Here is an 18,457-nt window from a genome sequence, read left to right on the forward strand (position 1 = left end):
TACCGTGACGAGATCCTGAGTCACATTGTCGTGCCGTTCATCCGCCGCAATCACATCATGTTACAGCATGATAATGCATAGACCCATGTCACAAGGATCTGTACACAATTCCTGGAAGCTGAAAATGTCACCGTTCTTCCATGGCCTGCATACTCAGACTTGTCACCCATTGAGCATGTTTGGGATGCTCAGGATTGACATGTACGACAGTGTGTTCCAGTTCCTACCAATATCCAGAAACTTCGCACAGCCATTGAAGAGGAGTGGGCCAACATTCCACAGGCCACAATCAACAGCCTGATCAACTCTATGTGAAGGAGACGTGTCGTGCTGCATGAGGCAAATGGTGGTCACACCAGATACTGACTGGTTTGCTGCTCCACATACCTACCTTTTTTAAGGTATCTGTGACCAACAGATGCATATCTGTATTCCCAGTCATGTGTAATGCATAGATTTTGGCCTAATGCATTTATTTAAATTGAGTGAGTTACTTTATATGAACTGTAACTCAGTAAAATCTTTTAAGTTGTTACATGTAGCATTTATGTAGCATTTATGGCTTAGACTTTTAAGGGTGAAAAAAAGTGATTTTGAGAGCAAAAACCTGAAAAAAATGGGAACAGAGAACTGTAAAAACAAAACCTTTAATTTATTTTTCTAGATAATGTGGGCTATTTACTTAATTTGTCTGTTTTAATAAAATATATAATTTGAAGAACAAACATTGTGGCAATTCATATCTTGCGGCAAAACTATAAATAAGACTTTAATCTCAAGAGAATGTTAAAAAAAGGTTTAATGTTCTCTGACATAGACAGACAATATCCAAAACAACTAACAATACAATGAATTCATACATTTTCAGCAATACAAATTGTAAAGTCTTTCTACACAATACCACAAATCATTTTTCCAACTTGGAGGTAAACTCTATAAAGTATTCAATCATTTCACTGTGTATTTCAGATGGAGTCAAGTCATTAGAATGTACCAAAATAGAGCTCTTTCTGGAAAAAAAAATGTAGTCCAGGGGAGCAAGCACCGCCGGACCCCCCTGGCTTGGGGACGCCTGGTTGGCTACGTTTTCTAGTTGGCTGCCTACTCTATGTAGCTGTGCAAAACACTGCCAAAATGTACCTACAGTCTCTAGGCTTCCTCTGTGTACTTTTTGTTGGTGAACTCTGCTTTGATAAGGGGTTCAAAGCTGTGTTTCCTACACTGTTGCAAGTAGAGCACCAGGACAAGTAGAAGAACCAGGGCACCCAGGAAAACACCACATAGACTGGAGCCCAGCACAAACACGATTCCACCGTCTGTAGCTGAGGAAGGGATAGAAGAAGATAATTAATGCAACAAGATATTTATCAAAGTGTTCTTATTTCATTGACCTGCATTTAAAACAAGCGGCAGTTGATGACGATTATTTAATTGCAAAGTTATCTGTGAAATCACCAACCATCGAGTTCAATGGCATAAGAATATCCCAGTTGATCAGAAGCCACGTAAATCTCCTCGTTGGTCACAGGAGGGAAGAATGGCACCATGTTATAATGTCTGTTGTGACCAATGGGAGCCATCTCATCTGGGAAGCTGGAGTTTGTTGGAACAGACTTCCTCATCCACTCATCAAAAATGGCGTCAGTGAAAGCATGGATCACCTATAGAGAGAGAGATAGTTATGTAACTGTAAAACATTGTTGCATCGTCTGCACAGAAATCTGACCAACTACCAATTCTTTACATTATCTCACATGACAGTCAAATACATGGACTCATAGGCAACCACACCATAACTCTACCTACATGTATATATTACCTCAATTACATCGACTAACCGGTGTCCCCACACATTGACTCTGTACCGGTACCCCCTGTATATAGCCTCGATATTGTTATTTTACTGCTGCTCTTTAATTATTTGTTAGTTTTATTTCTTATTTTTCTTGAGGTATTTTTCTTAACTGTATTGTTGGTTAAGGGCTTGTAATTAAGCATTTCACTGTAAAGTCTACACCTGTTGTATTCGGCGCATGTGACAAATACAATTTCATTTGATTTGAACTAGATAATTACCAGAAAGATGGGGTCATTGGCTGCAGAGTGAGACCGAGCGCTGGTTCCACTGAGGAAGGAGTGGACCAGGTTGTGCAGGTTGTTCACTGTGGAGTCAAGCTCTGCCTCGCCATCTGGCTTGTCATAGCCTTCAAGAGCATTCCTGTATAGAAGACAAAGTATATTTGGAAGTCAGAAACAATGCAATTTAGAGAGTTCATTCGACTTGACTTCATTGAATAACAGCCTGTAGGTGAATGTGTAAGGTCCCAGGTCAATGTGAACAGTTTCGGTTGCCTGAAGCTGAAGGTAGAGTTAGTATAGTAGGGAGCGTTGTCAAAGTCTCTGAGGTTTAGACAGCTTCTGACATCATTCATGGTCGGCAGACTCATGTTGGTTCTCGCGCCTCCCATCTGACCTCTCCTTATATGTCCCTCACTGGTCCCATTACACAGAGTGACCAGGCGGTTATATTCATCCAAGCTGGGGAGGGGAAAAGATTCAAGCAACATTTAAGGACAATGAGTCTGGTACAAAATACATGATGAACATGTACCCAGTAGTATAACAACCAGCATACGTGCACAAAGCATAAACAGCACAGATATATTATATACACTACCGTTCAACAGTTTGGGCTCACTTAGAAATGTCCTTGTTTTTGAAAGAAAATAACATTTTTTGTCCATTAAAATAACATCAAATTGATCAGAAATACAGTGTAGACATTGTTAATGTTGTTAATGCCTTCTTTAGGCTAGTTGAGTATCTGGAGCATCAGCATTTGTGGGTTCGATTACAGGCTCAAAATGGCCAGAAACAAAGGACTTTCTTCTGAAATTCGTCAGACAATACTTGTTCTGAAAAATGAAGGCTATTCCATGCGAGAAATTGCCAAGAACCTGAAAACGTTGAGACTGGTGTTTTGCGGGTACTATTTAATGAAGCTGAAAGTTGAGGACTTGTGAGGTGTCTGTTTCTCAAAATAGACACTCTAATGTACTTGTCCTCTTGCTCAGTTGTGCACCAGGGCCTCCCACTCCTCTTTCTATTCTGCTTAGAGACAGTTTGCGCTGTTCTGTGAAGGGAGTTGTATACAGCGTTGTATGAGATCTTCAGTTTCTTGGCAATTTTTCACCTGGAATAGTCATCATTTCTCAGAACAAGAATAGACTGACGAGTTTCAGAAGGTCTTTGTTTCTGGCCATTTTGAGCCTGTAATCGAATCCACAAATTCTCCAGATACTCAACTAGTCTAAAGAAGGACAGTTTTATTGCTTCTTTAATCAGTACAACAGTTTTCAGCTGTGCTAACATAATTGCAAAAGGGTTTTCTAATGATCAATTAGCCTTTTAAAATGCTAAACTTGGATTAGCTAACACAACGTGCCATTGGAACACAAGAGTGATGGTTGCTGATAATGGGCCTCTGTATGCCTATGTAGATATTCCATAAAAAATCTGCCGTTTCCAGCTACAATAGTCATTTACAACATTAACAATGTCTACACTGTATTTCTGATCAATTTTATGTTATTTTAATGGACAGAATTTGCTTTTCTTTGAAAAACAAGGACATTTCTAAGTGACCCCAAACTTTTGAACGGTAGTGTGCATACAGGGCTGGTTTCCTAGACATGAATTACGCCTGATTTAAAAAGCACTTTCAATGGAAATCCTTCAGGAAACATGCATTTTATTCCAGGACTAGGCTTAATCTGTTTCCTACAATGTTTTAAACACATTTCTGTCCAACAGCGCACCTGTCACACACCACCCCCCAATGGGAGAACCTGGACTGGTTACTGATGAGGGAGGAGTCATCTGGGTTGTGCCCCCCCAGGAGATCGTCTGTACAGACGTCACACTCAGTCTGCCCTGTGGCGAAGTTCCAGTATGGAACAGCAAAGTTCTCATTGCCAGTCAGTCTCTGCAGCAGAGAGGATCGTTTTGCTTTTATTTTCATCAATGTTTGAAGCTATTTTGTTCTTCATGTCCTCAGCATTCAAATCCACTCTTACCTGCAGGTCTCTCTCCAGACTAAGGAGGTGGTATCTGTGCCAGGTGACGAACGCTGGTCCTTTGTGGGAGAAGTCAATGGCCTTGAAGGGACGACCTGGACCTACAGAAGAAACAAATAAGGTGGTTTATGAGCAACTTTTGAATGTTCTCTTCTGCTAGATTTCCAGTACATAGAGAGTCATATAACTCAGAACAAGTAAGTAAGTAACGTAGCAAGTGAGTCATTTATAACATTTGTCTTTCATTTTCATTCATTTTCAACCAAAAAGAAATTAGTTTGAAGGTTGAATATAATTTCATAATTTGTTGATATTATTTATTGAATCTATAAGCTTATGACTTCAGAAAACAATAAATTGGTGTTTTACCTAAAAGTGTGTCTCTGACAGAGTAGTAGTGCTGCCATGCAAAGAAGTCATAAATGGAGATGTTGGAGAACTGGGGCTGGGTTCCATTTGGCCCCAACAGGGCCAGCCAGTGCTGTGTGGCAATGACATAGTCTGGGTGGGTGGTGTTCTTGGCCAGGTCCAACACATCCAGGAACTCCCGGAGCTCAGCTGGAGTCAGAGAGTGGATGTTCTTCCTCACCACTGGGGATTTATGCACGTCACAGTTTGGTCCTGTCCAGCCAAACTTACACTGGCCACAGTCAAAGCCACCAAAGTTACCTAGACACAGGGATGGAATATAAACAAAATATAAACCAAACCAAGTCAAGACTATGGGAATGGCCAAGAAATTTGGTTTCTGTAAATTAATCTTATTGGAATACATTTTAGAAACTAATACATTAATATGATACATTGATTTGATGATATGTTATTGTCAAATACCTGCAGTTCAGCCACCAATTTTAGGTTAACTAAATGGTCTCAAAGTTCACCCAACAGTCTTGAAATATTTTACATACGTCTTCCTAATAATCATAATTTAACAATGACTAAACATATTTTATGAAATTTTAAACACTGATTTGCTATTAACACTTAAATGTAACACTATTAACATGTTACTTACCTGAGCACCTGCATGTCTGATTGAAGAATTTGGTCGGCCACCTTTCTCGATCATCAACATTTCTCAACTTATATGGTCCACCCCAGGGTTTGGTACTGACTCTGATGTCGGAGCAGTTTCCTCGTCCAGATAAAAGTCCACACACGTTAGCAGGATCAGACCCGAGGGCAGGGCAGCACTGCTTTGAGACGATCCCTTCCACCGTGCTACACACTCGAGGAAACTGAGCCTCTGTAGAATCAGGCCATGTCACATAACAGACCAACCCTAGAACAAGAGCCCTCATTGTCTTCAACACCTCTGGTCCTCTTCTGTCCATGTCTGTCCACTAACAAATCAGTTTGTATACCAGTTCACATCAATGCTTAATTAGTTAATTCCTCCAAAAGCGCATGGAATTAAATATGTAATGCTCCAAAGTTGTGTATTCAACATTTGGCTACAGTCATAAATGTTAACTAAGAGCCAGCCTGAGAGTAGACTGTGTTCCAGTCGGTCTCATCAACTTTAACAAAGCCTCCAATTCATGTGCTCTCTTTAAGTCTGGGCAGAACGGATTAAGGTCTCGTGGTAATCACCTGACAACTATGAGCTTGGCTCCTACCAGAGAAATGCCTCAGGCCAAAATGCATGGGGTTGTCGGTTAGACCATCAGTTATCTACAGGTCAATTTTTACATTCTAGTCATTTAGCAGACACTCTTATCTAGAGCAACTAGGATTAAGTGCCTTGCTCAAGGGCACATCAACATATTTTTCACCTAGTCAACTTGGGATTTGAACCAGTGACCTTTCGATGACTGGTAAAACGCTCTTAACCCCTAGGCTACCTGCCGCCCATCTAATATGAAGTTTACAACGTTAGACCCATGAATAATATTTTTTGGAAGTATTTGAGAGTAATTTCTCATTTATGAGGTTGTTTTTGCCAGAAATGAAATCCACAGTAGACTGATTGATAGTACATTTGCATAATTACAGATAGGATTTTTGGTTTCTTGTTGGCTTCCCTCTATCACATGACATATCATACATATAATCCTAAATCATTTAAATCATGATAGCCTAATCATATCGTGTGTCTATACTGTATTACTACTAATCATATCGTGTGTCTATACTGTATTACTATCATTTTTCTCATACTCCACTGAGAAAAAGTCATCAACTGATTGTTGAATTCCTCTGAGAAACAAGCATTCTTTGTTCTGTGGGAGGAGCACCAAACACATCAATGAAGACATATGATTTTTGGTACGTCAGTGCAGAAATAGCTGATATGCTTGTGTCATTAGCTAGACTTTCCCTACCCCCTGTTACCTATGATCTGGCAAGTGACTGTTGAATGGTGAGTGAAAAGTTACATTGCCAATCACACCATAGCTACACACATAAGGGAATGAGATTTTTTTTTAAATCTAAAACTGAATTAAAAATAAATATCCTAAATCGAAAAATTACATATAATTCAATGTAAGCTAGTAGAAACAATGTGCTGGTATTGTAACACCTTTAATTATTGTCATAAAGAAATATACTATAATATACTATAGAATGAAAGGATGTCGAATTCACTTTTATTCTCAAACAGACTACATTTTTGTCCGAAATCATTCATGGAACAGGCACTGAAAATAACAGGCACTAGCTTTAGTAATGATTCAGTATGTATTCATTATTCTGTATAGGTTCATGCCTAAGTTATTATTATTAGCTGAATAGACATAATGACTGTGCTCAAACATTCTACCCTCAGGAATCTATGTTGAAGAAATAGGTACTTTCCTGAGTTATGTTTCAATTGATCTTCTCAGTTGGACCATTTATTACAATAACATGAAAATTGCATAGAGGCATAATCAGATAAACTGTAGGCTTACTGTTAGTTCCTGTTAGGCTTTAGTTCAAGAGTTGTCTGTGTACTTTCCATTGTATTGAAGTAAGGGTTCAAAGCCATGCTGTCTTCGCTGGTGCAGCATGTTGGTCCTCCTATTTGACCTTCCCTTATACATCCCTCACTGGTTCCATTACACAGAGTGACCAGGCGGTTATAGTCATCCATGCTGGGAGAAAAGACATGGTGGTTAATTATAATAAAAAATAACAGTAATTTGATTTGTGGATGCTGATTGGCTGAAATAGCATTTCATCTGTGTGTATATCAGACAATATACCACGGTATGAAAAATACAAAATTACTGTTCTATTTATCTTGGTAACCAGTTTATAATAGCAATAAGGGACCTCAGGAGTTTGTGGTATATAGCCCATTAATCTCAGAACTAAAGTCTTGCGTAATTGGTCAGATGCTTTATTCGGAACCGGAATGAAGAGCTCCACTCTCTCTTTGCAAGTTAAGGGCAAGTCTATGGGCCAAATGTCCCCTCCCTTTCCAAAATTCTAAAGATGCTAACACCTGAGATATCGGGATTTTTCCAATGCACTGGAACTAATGCTGTTCGTTATCTCACACATCCTGTTGTATCATGACATATCTATGGTATCATTTATGTTTACATAGTCTGTCCACGAGAAATTAATTAAGCAAGAAGGCCTGAGGGTGTGTGGTATATTGGCCAATATACTACGGCTAAAGGCTGTTCTTAAGCATGACGCAATGCGATAATACAGCCTGGATACAGATGTGGTATATTGTCCATGTAACACGAACTACTGAGGTGCCTTATAGCTATTATAAACTAGTTACCGACGTAAATAGAACAGTAAACAACTATTTTTGCATCATTCCGTGGTACAGTATATTGTCTGATAGACACACGGATGAAATGCTTTTTCAGTCAATCAGCATCCAGGACCTAAACTACCCAGTTTATAACAGGAAATATACCACAGCTAAGGGCTGTTCTGATGCATCACGTGGCGTAAGCATCGGCCTCTGGGGCCAAAAGTTGCATGTTCGAATCCAGCGATATAGTTTTTTGAGATTTTAGTTTTAAGCCTATCCCAAGCCTTAACCCTTACCTTAACCATTTTGAGTTAATGCCTTACCTTAAGATTATTGAGTTAATTACTAAACTTAACCCTAAACTAAAAATTTGGAGTTAATGGCTAAATTTAACCTTAAACACCAGGAAATTTGACATTTGAGAAAAATTGGATGAACATCTAATTCTAACATGAGACTGTTACACACGCTTGTTACACACACACACACACACACACACACACACACACACACACACGGTAAGGCAGAGTCAAAGAAACTAACTTTCATCAACACACCCACACACCATAATAGGAAAGTTACTGTAGATTAAGAAACAATCACAATCAAATACAAATTTTTAACCCTTCTCCTACAATTTCGTAAATCAAATTATTCTATTTAAAAAAATATAGAAAAAATTTTTTGTAAATGTTTTGTATTTTAATTTAATGATTTTTTAAATTTATTTATTTTGATTAAAAAAAAATATATAATTATTTATAGATTTTTTTGTGCCCCTTTTACTCCCCAATTTTGTGGTATCCAATTGATAGTTAGTCTTTTCCCATCGCTGCAACTCCCGTACGGACTCGGGAGAGGAGAAGGTCGAGAGCCGTGCGTCCTTCGAAACATAACCCAGCCAAGCTGCACTGCTTCTTGACACAACGCCTGCTTAACCCGGAAGCCAGCCGCACCAATGTGTCAGCGTAAACACCGTAACCTGGCGACCATGTCAGCGTGCATTGCGCCCGGCCTGCCACAGGAGTCGCTAGTGCACGATGGGATAAGAACATCCCTGCCGGCCAAACCCTCCCCTAACCCGGTCAACGCTGGGCCAATTGTGTGCTGCCCCATGGGTCTCCTGGTTGCGGCTGGCTGAGACAGAGCCTTGTCTCGAACCAGGATCTCTAGTGGCACAGTTAGCATTGCAGTGCCTTAGACCACTGTGCCATTCCGGAGGCCCTGGAAATCGAATTAATGTAATAAATAAATCCCCATCAAAATCCATCTGTATAAGCTAGAGATACTTGTGTATATATAGTGTATGTGAACACCCCTTCAAATTAGTGGATTTGGCTATTTCAGCCACACCCGTTGCTGACAGGTGTATAAAATCGAGCACACACCATGCAATCTCCATAGACAAACATTGGCAGTAGAATGGCCTTACGGAAGAGCTCAGTGGCACTGTCATTTTTTTTTTGTCTGTCCTCAGTTGCAACACTCACTACTGAGTTTCAACCTGCCTCCGGAAGCAATGTCAGCACAGAACTGTTTGTCTGTTTTCGCATCTGAGGTGAACGGTAGCGCTAGAGCGGTGTTTGTCAGAACATGAGACATCCTGAAAATTGGCCTTTTCACAAAAAAAACTTTGAAAGCATCTGAACAGTTTGGCCTACAAAGCTATTATGCACAGGAGGCTGCTGAGCGGAGGACGGCTCATAATAATGGCTGGAATGGAGTGAATGGAATGGTATCAAACATATGAAAACCATGTGTTTGATGTGTTCGATACCATTTCATATTTTCCGTTCCAGCCATTACTATGAGCACGTCCTCCCCGTTTAAGGTGCCACCAGACCCCTCTGTGGAAAGATGAGACTCTACACAGGACTGATCTGAAGTCGGTACAGACTCTTCTGCCAACTTCTGTCTGTAGCGTCCGAACAGTTTTGGGCTACACACCTCTGTGGAATGGTGTCTCTCACGAACACATACTGTATATGTCCGTACTGTATATGTCAGTACAAGTAAGATGGTGCCGACAGACATGGCAGCTCTACTTCTAGCTCCTAAGCAACTTTTCCTTCTTTTTTTTGTGTGTTACTTCTTACATTATTAGCCCAGAATGTTTTTTTTTTTGTTATTACAAAGTAAAGAACTTTTGGATATGTATTTTTTATTTTATTTCACCTTTATTTAACCAGGTAGGCCAGTTGAGAACAAGTTCTGATTTGCAACTGCGACCTGGCCAAGATAAAGCATAGCAATTTGACACATACAACAACACAGACTTACACATGGAATAAACAAAACATACAGTCAATAATACAGTAGAACAAAAGAAAACAAAAACTCTATATACAGTGAGTGCAAATGAGGTAAGATAAGGGAGGTAAGGCAATAAATAGGCCATGGTGGCGAAGTAATTACAATATAGCAATTAAACACTGGAATGGTAGATGTGCAGAAGATGAATGCGCAAGTAGAGATACTGGGGTGCAAAGGAGCAAGATAAATAAATAAATACAGTATGGGGATGAGATAGGTAGATAGCCCATCTGTAAACAGCCCATCTATGTACAGGTGCAGTGATCTGTGAGCTGCTCTGACAGCTGGTGCTTAAAGCTAGTGAGGGAGATATGAGTCTCCAGCTTCAGAGATTTTTGCAGTTCGTTCCAGTCATTGGCAGCAGAGAACTGGAAGGAAAGACGACCAAAGGAGGAATTGGTTTTGGGGGTGACCAGTGAGATATACCTGCTGGAGCACGTGTTACGAGTGGGTGCTGCTATGGTGACCAGTGAGCTGAGATAAGGCGGGGCTTTACCTAGCAGCGACTTGTAGATAACCTGTAGCAAGTGGGTTTGGCGACGAGTATGACGCGATGGCCAGCCAACGAGAGCGTACAGGTCGCAGTGGTAGGTAGTGTATGGGGCTTTGGTGACAAAACGGATGGCACTGTGATAGACTGCATCCAATTTGTTGAGTAGAGTGTTGGAGGCTATTTTATAGATGACATCACCGAAGTCAAGGATCGGTAGTATGGTCAGTTTTACGAGGGTATGTTTGGCAGCATGAGTGAAGGATGCTTTGTTGCGCTATAGGAATCCGATTCTAGATTTAATTTTGGATTGGAGATGCTTAATCTAAGCCTGGAAGGAGAGTTTACAGTCTAACCAGACACCTAGGTATTTGTAGTTGTCCACGTATTCTAAGTCAGAGCCGTCCAGAGTAGTGATGCTGGACGGGCGAGCAGGTGCGGGCAGTCATCGATTGAATAGCATGCATTTAGTTTTACTTGCATTTAAGAGCAGTTGGAGGCCACGGAAGGAGAGATGTATGGCATTGAAGCTCGTCTGGAGGTTAGTTAACACTGTGTCCAAAGAAGGGCCAGCAGTATACAGAATGGTGTCGTCTGCGTAGAAGTGGATCAGAGAATCACCAGCAGCAAGAGCGACATCATTGATGTATACAGAGAAAAGAGTCGGCCCGAGAGTTGAACCCTGTGGCACCCCCATAGAGACTGACAGAGGTCCGGACAACAGGCCCTCCGATTTGACACACTGAACTCTATCAGATAAGTAGTTGGTAAACCAGGCGAGGCAATCATTTGAGAAACCAAGGATGTCGAGTCTGCCAATAAGAATGTGGTGATTGACAGAGTCGAAAGCCTTGGCCAGGTCGATGAATACGGCTGCACAGTAATGTCTCTTATCGATGGCGGTTATGATGTCGTTTAGGACCTTGAGCGTGGCTGAGGTGCACCCATGACCAGCTCGGAAACCAGATTGCATAGCAGAGAAGGTACGGTGGGATTCGAAATGGTCGGTGATCTGTTTGTTAACTTGGCTTTCGAAGACCTTAGAAAGACAGGGTAGGATAGATATAGGACTGTAGCAGTTTGGATCTAGAGTGTCACCCCCTTTGAAGAGGGGGATGACCGTGGCAGCTTTCCAATCTTTGGGAATCTCAGACGATACGAAAGAGAGGTTGAACAGGCTAGTATTAGAGGTTGCAACAATTTCGGCAGATAGTTTTAGAAAGAGAGGGTCCAGATTGTCTAGCCCGGCTTATTTGTAGGGGTCCAGATTTTGCAGCTCTTTCAGAACATCAGCTATCTGGATTTGGGTGAAGGAGAAATGGTGGGGGCTTTGGCGGGTTGCTGGGGAGGGTGCCGTGCAGTTGACTGGGGTAGGGGTAGCCAGGTGGGAAGCATGGCCAGCCGTAGAGAAATGCTTATTGAAATTCTCAATTGTAGTGGATTTATCAGTGGTAACAGTGTTTCCTAGCCTCAGAGCAGTGGGCAGCTGGGAGGAGGTGCTCTTATTCTCCATGGACTTTACAGTGTCCCAGAACTTTTTTGAGTTAGTACTACAGGATGCAAATTTATGTTTGAAAAAGCTAGCCTTAGCTTTCCTAACTGCCTGTGTATATTTGTTCCTAACTTCCCTGAAAAGTTGCATATCATGGGGGCTATTCGATGCTAATGCAGAACTCCACAGGATGTTTTTGTGCTGGTCAAGGTCAGTCAGGTCTGGAGTGAACCAGGGACTATATCTATTCCTAGTTTTTTTTTAAATTGAATGGGGCATGCTTATTTAAGATGGTGAGGAAGGCACTTTTAAAGAATAGCCAGGCATCATCTACTGATGGGATGAGGTCAATAGCGACGGTAACTCACCAGCATTAAGACTAGGAATACGACTTTCCCAAATGTAATCCTTTGAACATTACTCGCTAATGTTCAGTCTCTGGACAATAAAGTAGACAAGCTCAGGGCGAGGATCTCCTTCCAGAGAGACATCAGGGACTGTAACATACTCTGTTTCACAGAATCATGGCTCTCTCGGGATACACTGTCCCCGTCCATACAGCCAGCTGGGTTCTCAGTACATCGCATAGACAGGAATAAAGAACTCTCCGGGAAGAAGGGTGGTGGTTTACGTTATATGATTAACTAGTCATGGTGTGATTGTGGTAACATACAGAAACTCAAGTCCTTTTGTTCACCCCCCCTAGAATACCTCCCAATCAAATGCCGACCGTATTACCTCACAAGAGAATGACTGTTATAGTCACAGCTGTGTATATTCCCCCTCAAGCCGATACCACTATGGCCCTCAAGGAACTTTTACATTTTTTTTACCTTTATTTAACTAGGCAAGTCAGTTAAGAACAAACTCTTATTTTCAATGACAGCCTAGGAACAGTGGGTTAAGTGCCTTGTTCAGGGGCAGAACGACAGATTGTTACCTTGTCAGCTCAGGGATTCAACCTTGCAACCTTTCGGTTAATAGTCCAATGCTCTAACCACTAGGCTACCTACACTTGACTTTATGCAAACTGGAAACCAGATATCCTGAGGCCGCATTTATTGTAGCTGGGGATTTTAACAAAGCAAATTAGAGAAAAATGCTACCGAAGTTCTATCAACACATTGACTGTAGTACTCACTCTGATAAAACACTCAACCACTGCTACTCCCCCATTTGAAATGCCTACAAGGCCCTCCCTCGCCCTCCCTTCGACAAATCAGAGCACGACTCCATTTTGCTCCATCCTTTCTATAGGCAGAAAATCAAACAGGAAGTACCCTTGCAAAGGTCTATTCAACACTGGTCTGACCAATCGGAATCCATTCTTCAAGATTGTTTTGATCACGCGGAGTGGGATATGTTCCGGGTAGCTTCTGAGAACAACATTGACTTATACACGGACACGGTGACTGAGTTCATCAGGAAGTGTACAGGGGATGTTGTTCCCACTGTGACTATTAAAACCCACCCAAACCAGAAACCGTGGATAGATGGCAGCGTTCGTGCAAAACTGAAGCGCAAACCACCACATTTAACCATGGCAAGGTGACTGGGAATATGGTTGAATACAAACAGTGTAGTTATTCCCTCCGTAAGGCAATCAAACAGTCAGTATAGAGACAAAGTGGAGTCACAATTCAACGGCTCAGACACGAGACGTATGTGGCAAGGTCTACAGACAATCACAGATTACAAAGGGAAAACCAGCCACGTCGCGGACACTGACGTCTTGCTCCCGGACAAGCTAAACACCTTCTTCGCCCGCTTTGAGGATAACACGGTGCCACCGATGCGGCCCTCTCCTAAGGACTTTGGACTCTCGTCCTCTGTGGCCGACCAGAGTAAGACATTTAAGCGTTGCTTCCGGACCAGACGGCATCCCTAGCCGCGTCATCAGAGCATGCGTAGACCAGCTGGCTGTAGTGTTTACGGTCATATTCAATCTCTCCCGATCCCAGTCTGCTGTCCCCACTCAAGATGTCCACCATTGTTCCTGTACCCAAGAAAGCTAACGTAACTGAACTAAATGTCTATCGCCCCATAGCACTCACTTCTGTCATCATGAAATGCTTTGAAAGGCTAGTTAAGGATCATATAAACTCTACCTTACCTGACACCTTCGACCCACTTCAATTTACTTACCGCCCCAATAGATCCACAGATGATGGCATCGCACTGCACACTGCCCTATCCCATTTGGACAAGAGGAATACTTACAGTAAGAATGCTGCTCTAAACAAGCATTTCCCTACACCCGCAATAACATCTGCTAAAAATGTCTGTGACAAATAACATTTGATTTGATTGTGCTTTTGATTTGTTTTGCTCTAGGACACCCACAAGCCTCACAACACTTGTCTGATGGTCCCCTGTTACCCGTTTAAAGAAAATGAATAGAAGTATATATGGAGATAGTTTAGTGCCTACAAAAGGGGTTAAATACATTTACAAAAATGTGTTTCCTGATCTTTCTTATATCTCTCAGATAAACTGTAGGACAAACACTTCAGAACAAACTTCCTTAACGTTTTTGGAAGGATTATCTGTTGTTCCATATAGTGAATCTGTTATTCAATGCATTTCTATGGGCTAATAGCAGTAATGCCAAATTCAGCGTTTCATCAAATATTTTTTTTTACATATTTTTTTGATACCTTAACGGGTCTTAAAATTCAAAATCAAATAGCTAAATGATCCTTGGTATGACCATCTTAAAACAATTCCTTATGTTAGCTTAGACTCTAGAGCAGCATTTCCCAAACTCGGTCCTGGGGACACCCAGGGATGCACGTAGATATTTATTTTTTGCCCTAACACTGAACACCATATTCATATAATCTAATCTTGATTATTTGAATCAGTTGTGTAGTTCTGGGGCAAAAAAACTAAACGTTGCACCCCTTGGGGTCCCGAGCACCGAGTTTTGGGAAATCCTGCTCAAGAGTCTACGCTAACATAAGGAATTGTTTTAAGATGGTCATACCAAGGATCATTTAGCTATTTGATTTTGAATTTTAAGACCCATTAAGGTATCAAAAAAGATGCAAAAAAAATATTTGATGAAACGCTGAATTTGGCATTACTGGGTTAAGAAACAGTACCCATCAAAATACACATTTATTTATGTAATCAGCTTAGCTGCATGCATTCAATATTGTGACACAAATTGCTCCAGACCTGTCACACACCACCCCCCAATTGGAGAACCTGGACTGGTTACTGATGAGGGAGGAGTCATCTGGGTTGTGCCCCCCAGGAGAGCATCTGTACAGACGTCACACTCAGTCTGCCCTGTGGCGAAATTCCGGAATGGAACAGCAAAGTTCTCATTGCCAGTCAGTCTCTGCAGAGGACAAATTATTCAGATTCAAATACACGCATTCAAGGAAGCTGACATTTTCCCAAGTACATATTCATATTGTGTAAGACAAATACAACAATTAATTTACCTTTACACTCTTACCTGCAGGTCTCTCTCCAGACTGAGTATGTGGTATCTGTGCCAAGTTATGAAGGCAGGTCCTTTACGGGAGAATCAATGTGCTTGAATGGACATCCAGATGAAACATTCTAGTCTTAGAAGTGAAATCATATCCATAGAAGTTAAATTGTTCAACATTGTACACATGTAAATTATTATCTTTATAATATATTGTTTGTGTTTGCTTGTTTGTTTTTGTGTAATGGATCACATTCCCCAAGGAGTGTCTCTGACAGAGTAGTAGTGCTGCCATGTAAAGAAGTCTTAGATGGAGATGTTGGAGAACTGGGGCTGGGTTCCATTGGGCCCCAACAGGGCCAGCCAGTGCTGTGTGACAATGACTCTGGGTGGGTGGTGTTCTTGGCCCGGTCCAACACATCCAGGAACTCCTGGAGCTCAGCTGGAGTCAGAGTGGATGTTCTTCCTCACCACAGTTTGGTCCTGTCCAGCCAAACTTACACTGGCCACAGTCAACGCCACTAAAGTTACCTAGACACAGGGATAAAATATAGATCATAGTTTATAGCTATACTGCAAAACATACTAATACACTTTTTACATTGAATTTTAACTTGAAGTTAGACATTTCTTGCGTGGGTAAGAAATTTTATAAAATGCAGATATCTTAGAAGTGTACAGTTTAACATTTTCAACATTATAATTTCATTAGTTACTGAAGCACCTGCAAGTTTGATTAAAACATGTAGTTGGCCACCTTTCACGGTCATCTCGGTTTCTCATTCGAATTGGTCCACCCCAGGGTTTGGTGTCCTCATCCAGATAAAAGTCCACACACGTTAGCAGGATCAGACCCGAGGGCAGGGCAGCACTGCTTTGAGACGATCCCTTCCACCGTGCTACACACTCGGATACTGAGCCTCTGTAGAATCAGGCCATGTCACATAACAGACCAACCCTAGCACAAGAGCCCTCATTGTCTTTTTCACACTGCTGTAATCTTCTACTTTCACCCTAAAAAATGTATTTGTACACCAGTTCCCAGCAATGATGTGGTCAATAAGTTCCAATAAGACACAGAGATGGAACTAATTCGATTTTATGGTCTTCGTCTTTCCCATTTTCCAGAAAATAAAACTTCAAGGTTCACTTTGGAATTTCCAATCCATTCCGCATGATGACAGATAGCATTGACAGTGGGCTGCAGGCCTACAAGAAATTAAACCGCTCTTTCCAGGAATAATTATCCAACTAAGATTTCTGTGGACAAGCGATACAAATACCCAGACAGTGTCTTTTAAGAGCCCAGATAACAATGTTGTCAGTATGTATGCACAATGCTCGCCCTCAAATAAAGATCACGTGGTAGCAGATGAGATGCACAGTAAGAGATAAATTTAAAAGTATTGGCCCTCCAAGACAATTTGCGATTTTTTTCTCAAATCATTAATTTGATACCCATTCTCATCCACAGAGATACCCCAGTAGCGAGCTATATTACACCATTCACACCACGCTCAACTCTACCACTGCTTTCTAAAACTGCCCTCTGGCAGTAGGTATAAACTTCAACCTCAACTTTGGTGCCTTTACTGCAAAAAGGCATAGTTCAGTAGGAATTTCATCATAAACAATTTGAACATTTGAAATAACTTTTATCATCCGAGTCTACCTTTCTCTGTTTACTGTTATCTGGTCTTCACTGTTTAACATATAGAACTGTACATGTACATATCTGAGGAAGGGTTTGTTTGTTTTTACAATTGACATCATCCAATGGATGACTAACCTTTAATGTACTGTACTCTACAACGGTATGGTACGAGTCACACTGGAATCCTCTCATAGATCCCTAAGGAGCTCTTTTGAAATCATGTGTTCAACTGAATGTTTCCCAAACCACCATGAGTATGCACTTTTTAACAAAACAACTTTAGACTGTGTGCATATGTTTCTCATTATGTATCTTTTCATACAGAATACACATTATATCCTGTTTAGAAATGCATTACCAATTTCCTTACATCTAGAAGTACAGTTTCAAGATATATCTCTCCACAAACAATCACATTTTCTTGGCCCAAAAAATAAATAAATCCTGCTGGTTTAACATTCCTTTCAATAGATCTTCGGAGCACTTTGAATTAATTACGTTATATCTTTCACTGAAGCTTTTGCATGTCGTGAAATGGGAACTTTGTGTCACATAGACCCCCGAAGCCTCCATTGGAACACATGGGGGTGCTAGAGAGCCATCTTTGAGGCAGAATCAGCTCCCTGAAACACTATGGCGGCAAGTGTTCTTGAAAATAGTATTTGTGGGTATGTACAGCGGTATAAGTGAATTCTTATGTGCCGCTTGTCACTGTAGTCCAGCACTCCATTGTTACAAGGTAATATGATACCATTTTGTCCTGCGATAGCTTTAGAAAGTAGCAGTATATGCAGGTAAATGGGTTCTATTCAAACTTAAAATGTATACGTTGTTTTCCTGAGATTTGGCACCTACCGAGACCTAAACTGTCCCTGATGTCCTGAAGTTACACAAAATTCTAAGAAAACACAGGAAATATTCAGAAAGTGTTTTTAGGACCTATTATGAGCACAAGAATGATGATGATTCCTAGAAATGGATTGATCAGTTCTTGAAAATCATGCCTTGTGTCTTTCATTAGTTTTTTTTGTGGCAGAAATGTAGCAGAAGGAGGTGCAATTGAAACATTATCTGCCATATGAAAAGGAAGATTCCATAAGCATTTGGATAGAGAAAACCCAGTATGGCCCTTATATTGGTCTCCCTCTGCTTTCGCTCTTGTTTTTGGATACATATACTCTATTCTATCAAAAAGTATGCTTCTATTGTGTATATGTAAATCCCCTCTAAAATTGTAGATAAGGAAGTATGGGTTTTATCCTTTCCATTTGTTCAACCTAATTCCCA

General features: G+C 41.0%; 1 protein-coding gene and 1 pseudogene across 1 annotated transcript; both read right to left on the reverse strand.

The window, feature by feature from the left end:
• Nucleotides 1-781: 781 nt before the first annotated feature.
• LOC106582441 (L-dopachrome tautomerase) lies at nt 782-5,617 on the reverse strand. Its single transcript, XM_014165555.2, has 8 exons — nt 5,095-5,617; nt 4,446-4,745; nt 4,077-4,177; nt 3,819-3,985; nt 2,353-2,538; nt 2,077-2,218; nt 1,460-1,661; nt 782-1,322 (listed from the first exon to the last, which is right to left on the reverse strand). Exons 1-8 carry the CDS (start codon nt 5,411-5,413, stop codon nt 1,150-1,152), a joined length of 1,590 nt encoding a protein of 529 aa, XP_014021030.2. The 5' UTR covers nt 5,414-5,617; the 3' UTR covers nt 782-1,149.
• Nucleotides 5,618-6,975: 1,358 nt separating this feature from the next.
• Nucleotides 6,976-16,493, reverse strand: LOC106582423 (L-dopachrome tautomerase-like; annotated as a pseudogene).
• Nucleotides 16,494-18,457: the final 1,964 nt, after the last annotated feature.

The sequence above is a fragment of the Salmo salar genome, chromosome ssa21, assembly GCF_905237065.1.
Source record: "Salmo salar chromosome ssa21, Ssal_v3.1, whole genome shotgun sequence".
NCBI lineage: Eukaryota > Metazoa > Chordata > Actinopteri > Salmoniformes > Salmonidae > Salmo > Salmo salar.

Excerpts from the sequence above, each read along its gene's own strand:
- LOC106582441 (XM_014165555.2), bottom strand. The coding sequence starts at position 5,413 with ATGGACAGAAGAGGACCAGAGGTGTTGAAGACAATGAGGGCTCTTGTT. Across the intron at positions 3,986-4,076 it reads GTCTGGAGAGAGACCTGCAG|AGACTGACTGGCAATGAGAA; the intron begins GTAAGAGTGGAT and ends TCTCTGCTGCAG. Across the intron at positions 1,323-1,459 it reads TTATGCCATTGAACTCGATG|CTACAGACGGTGGAATCGTG; the intron begins GTTGGTGATTTC and ends TCCCTTCCTCAG.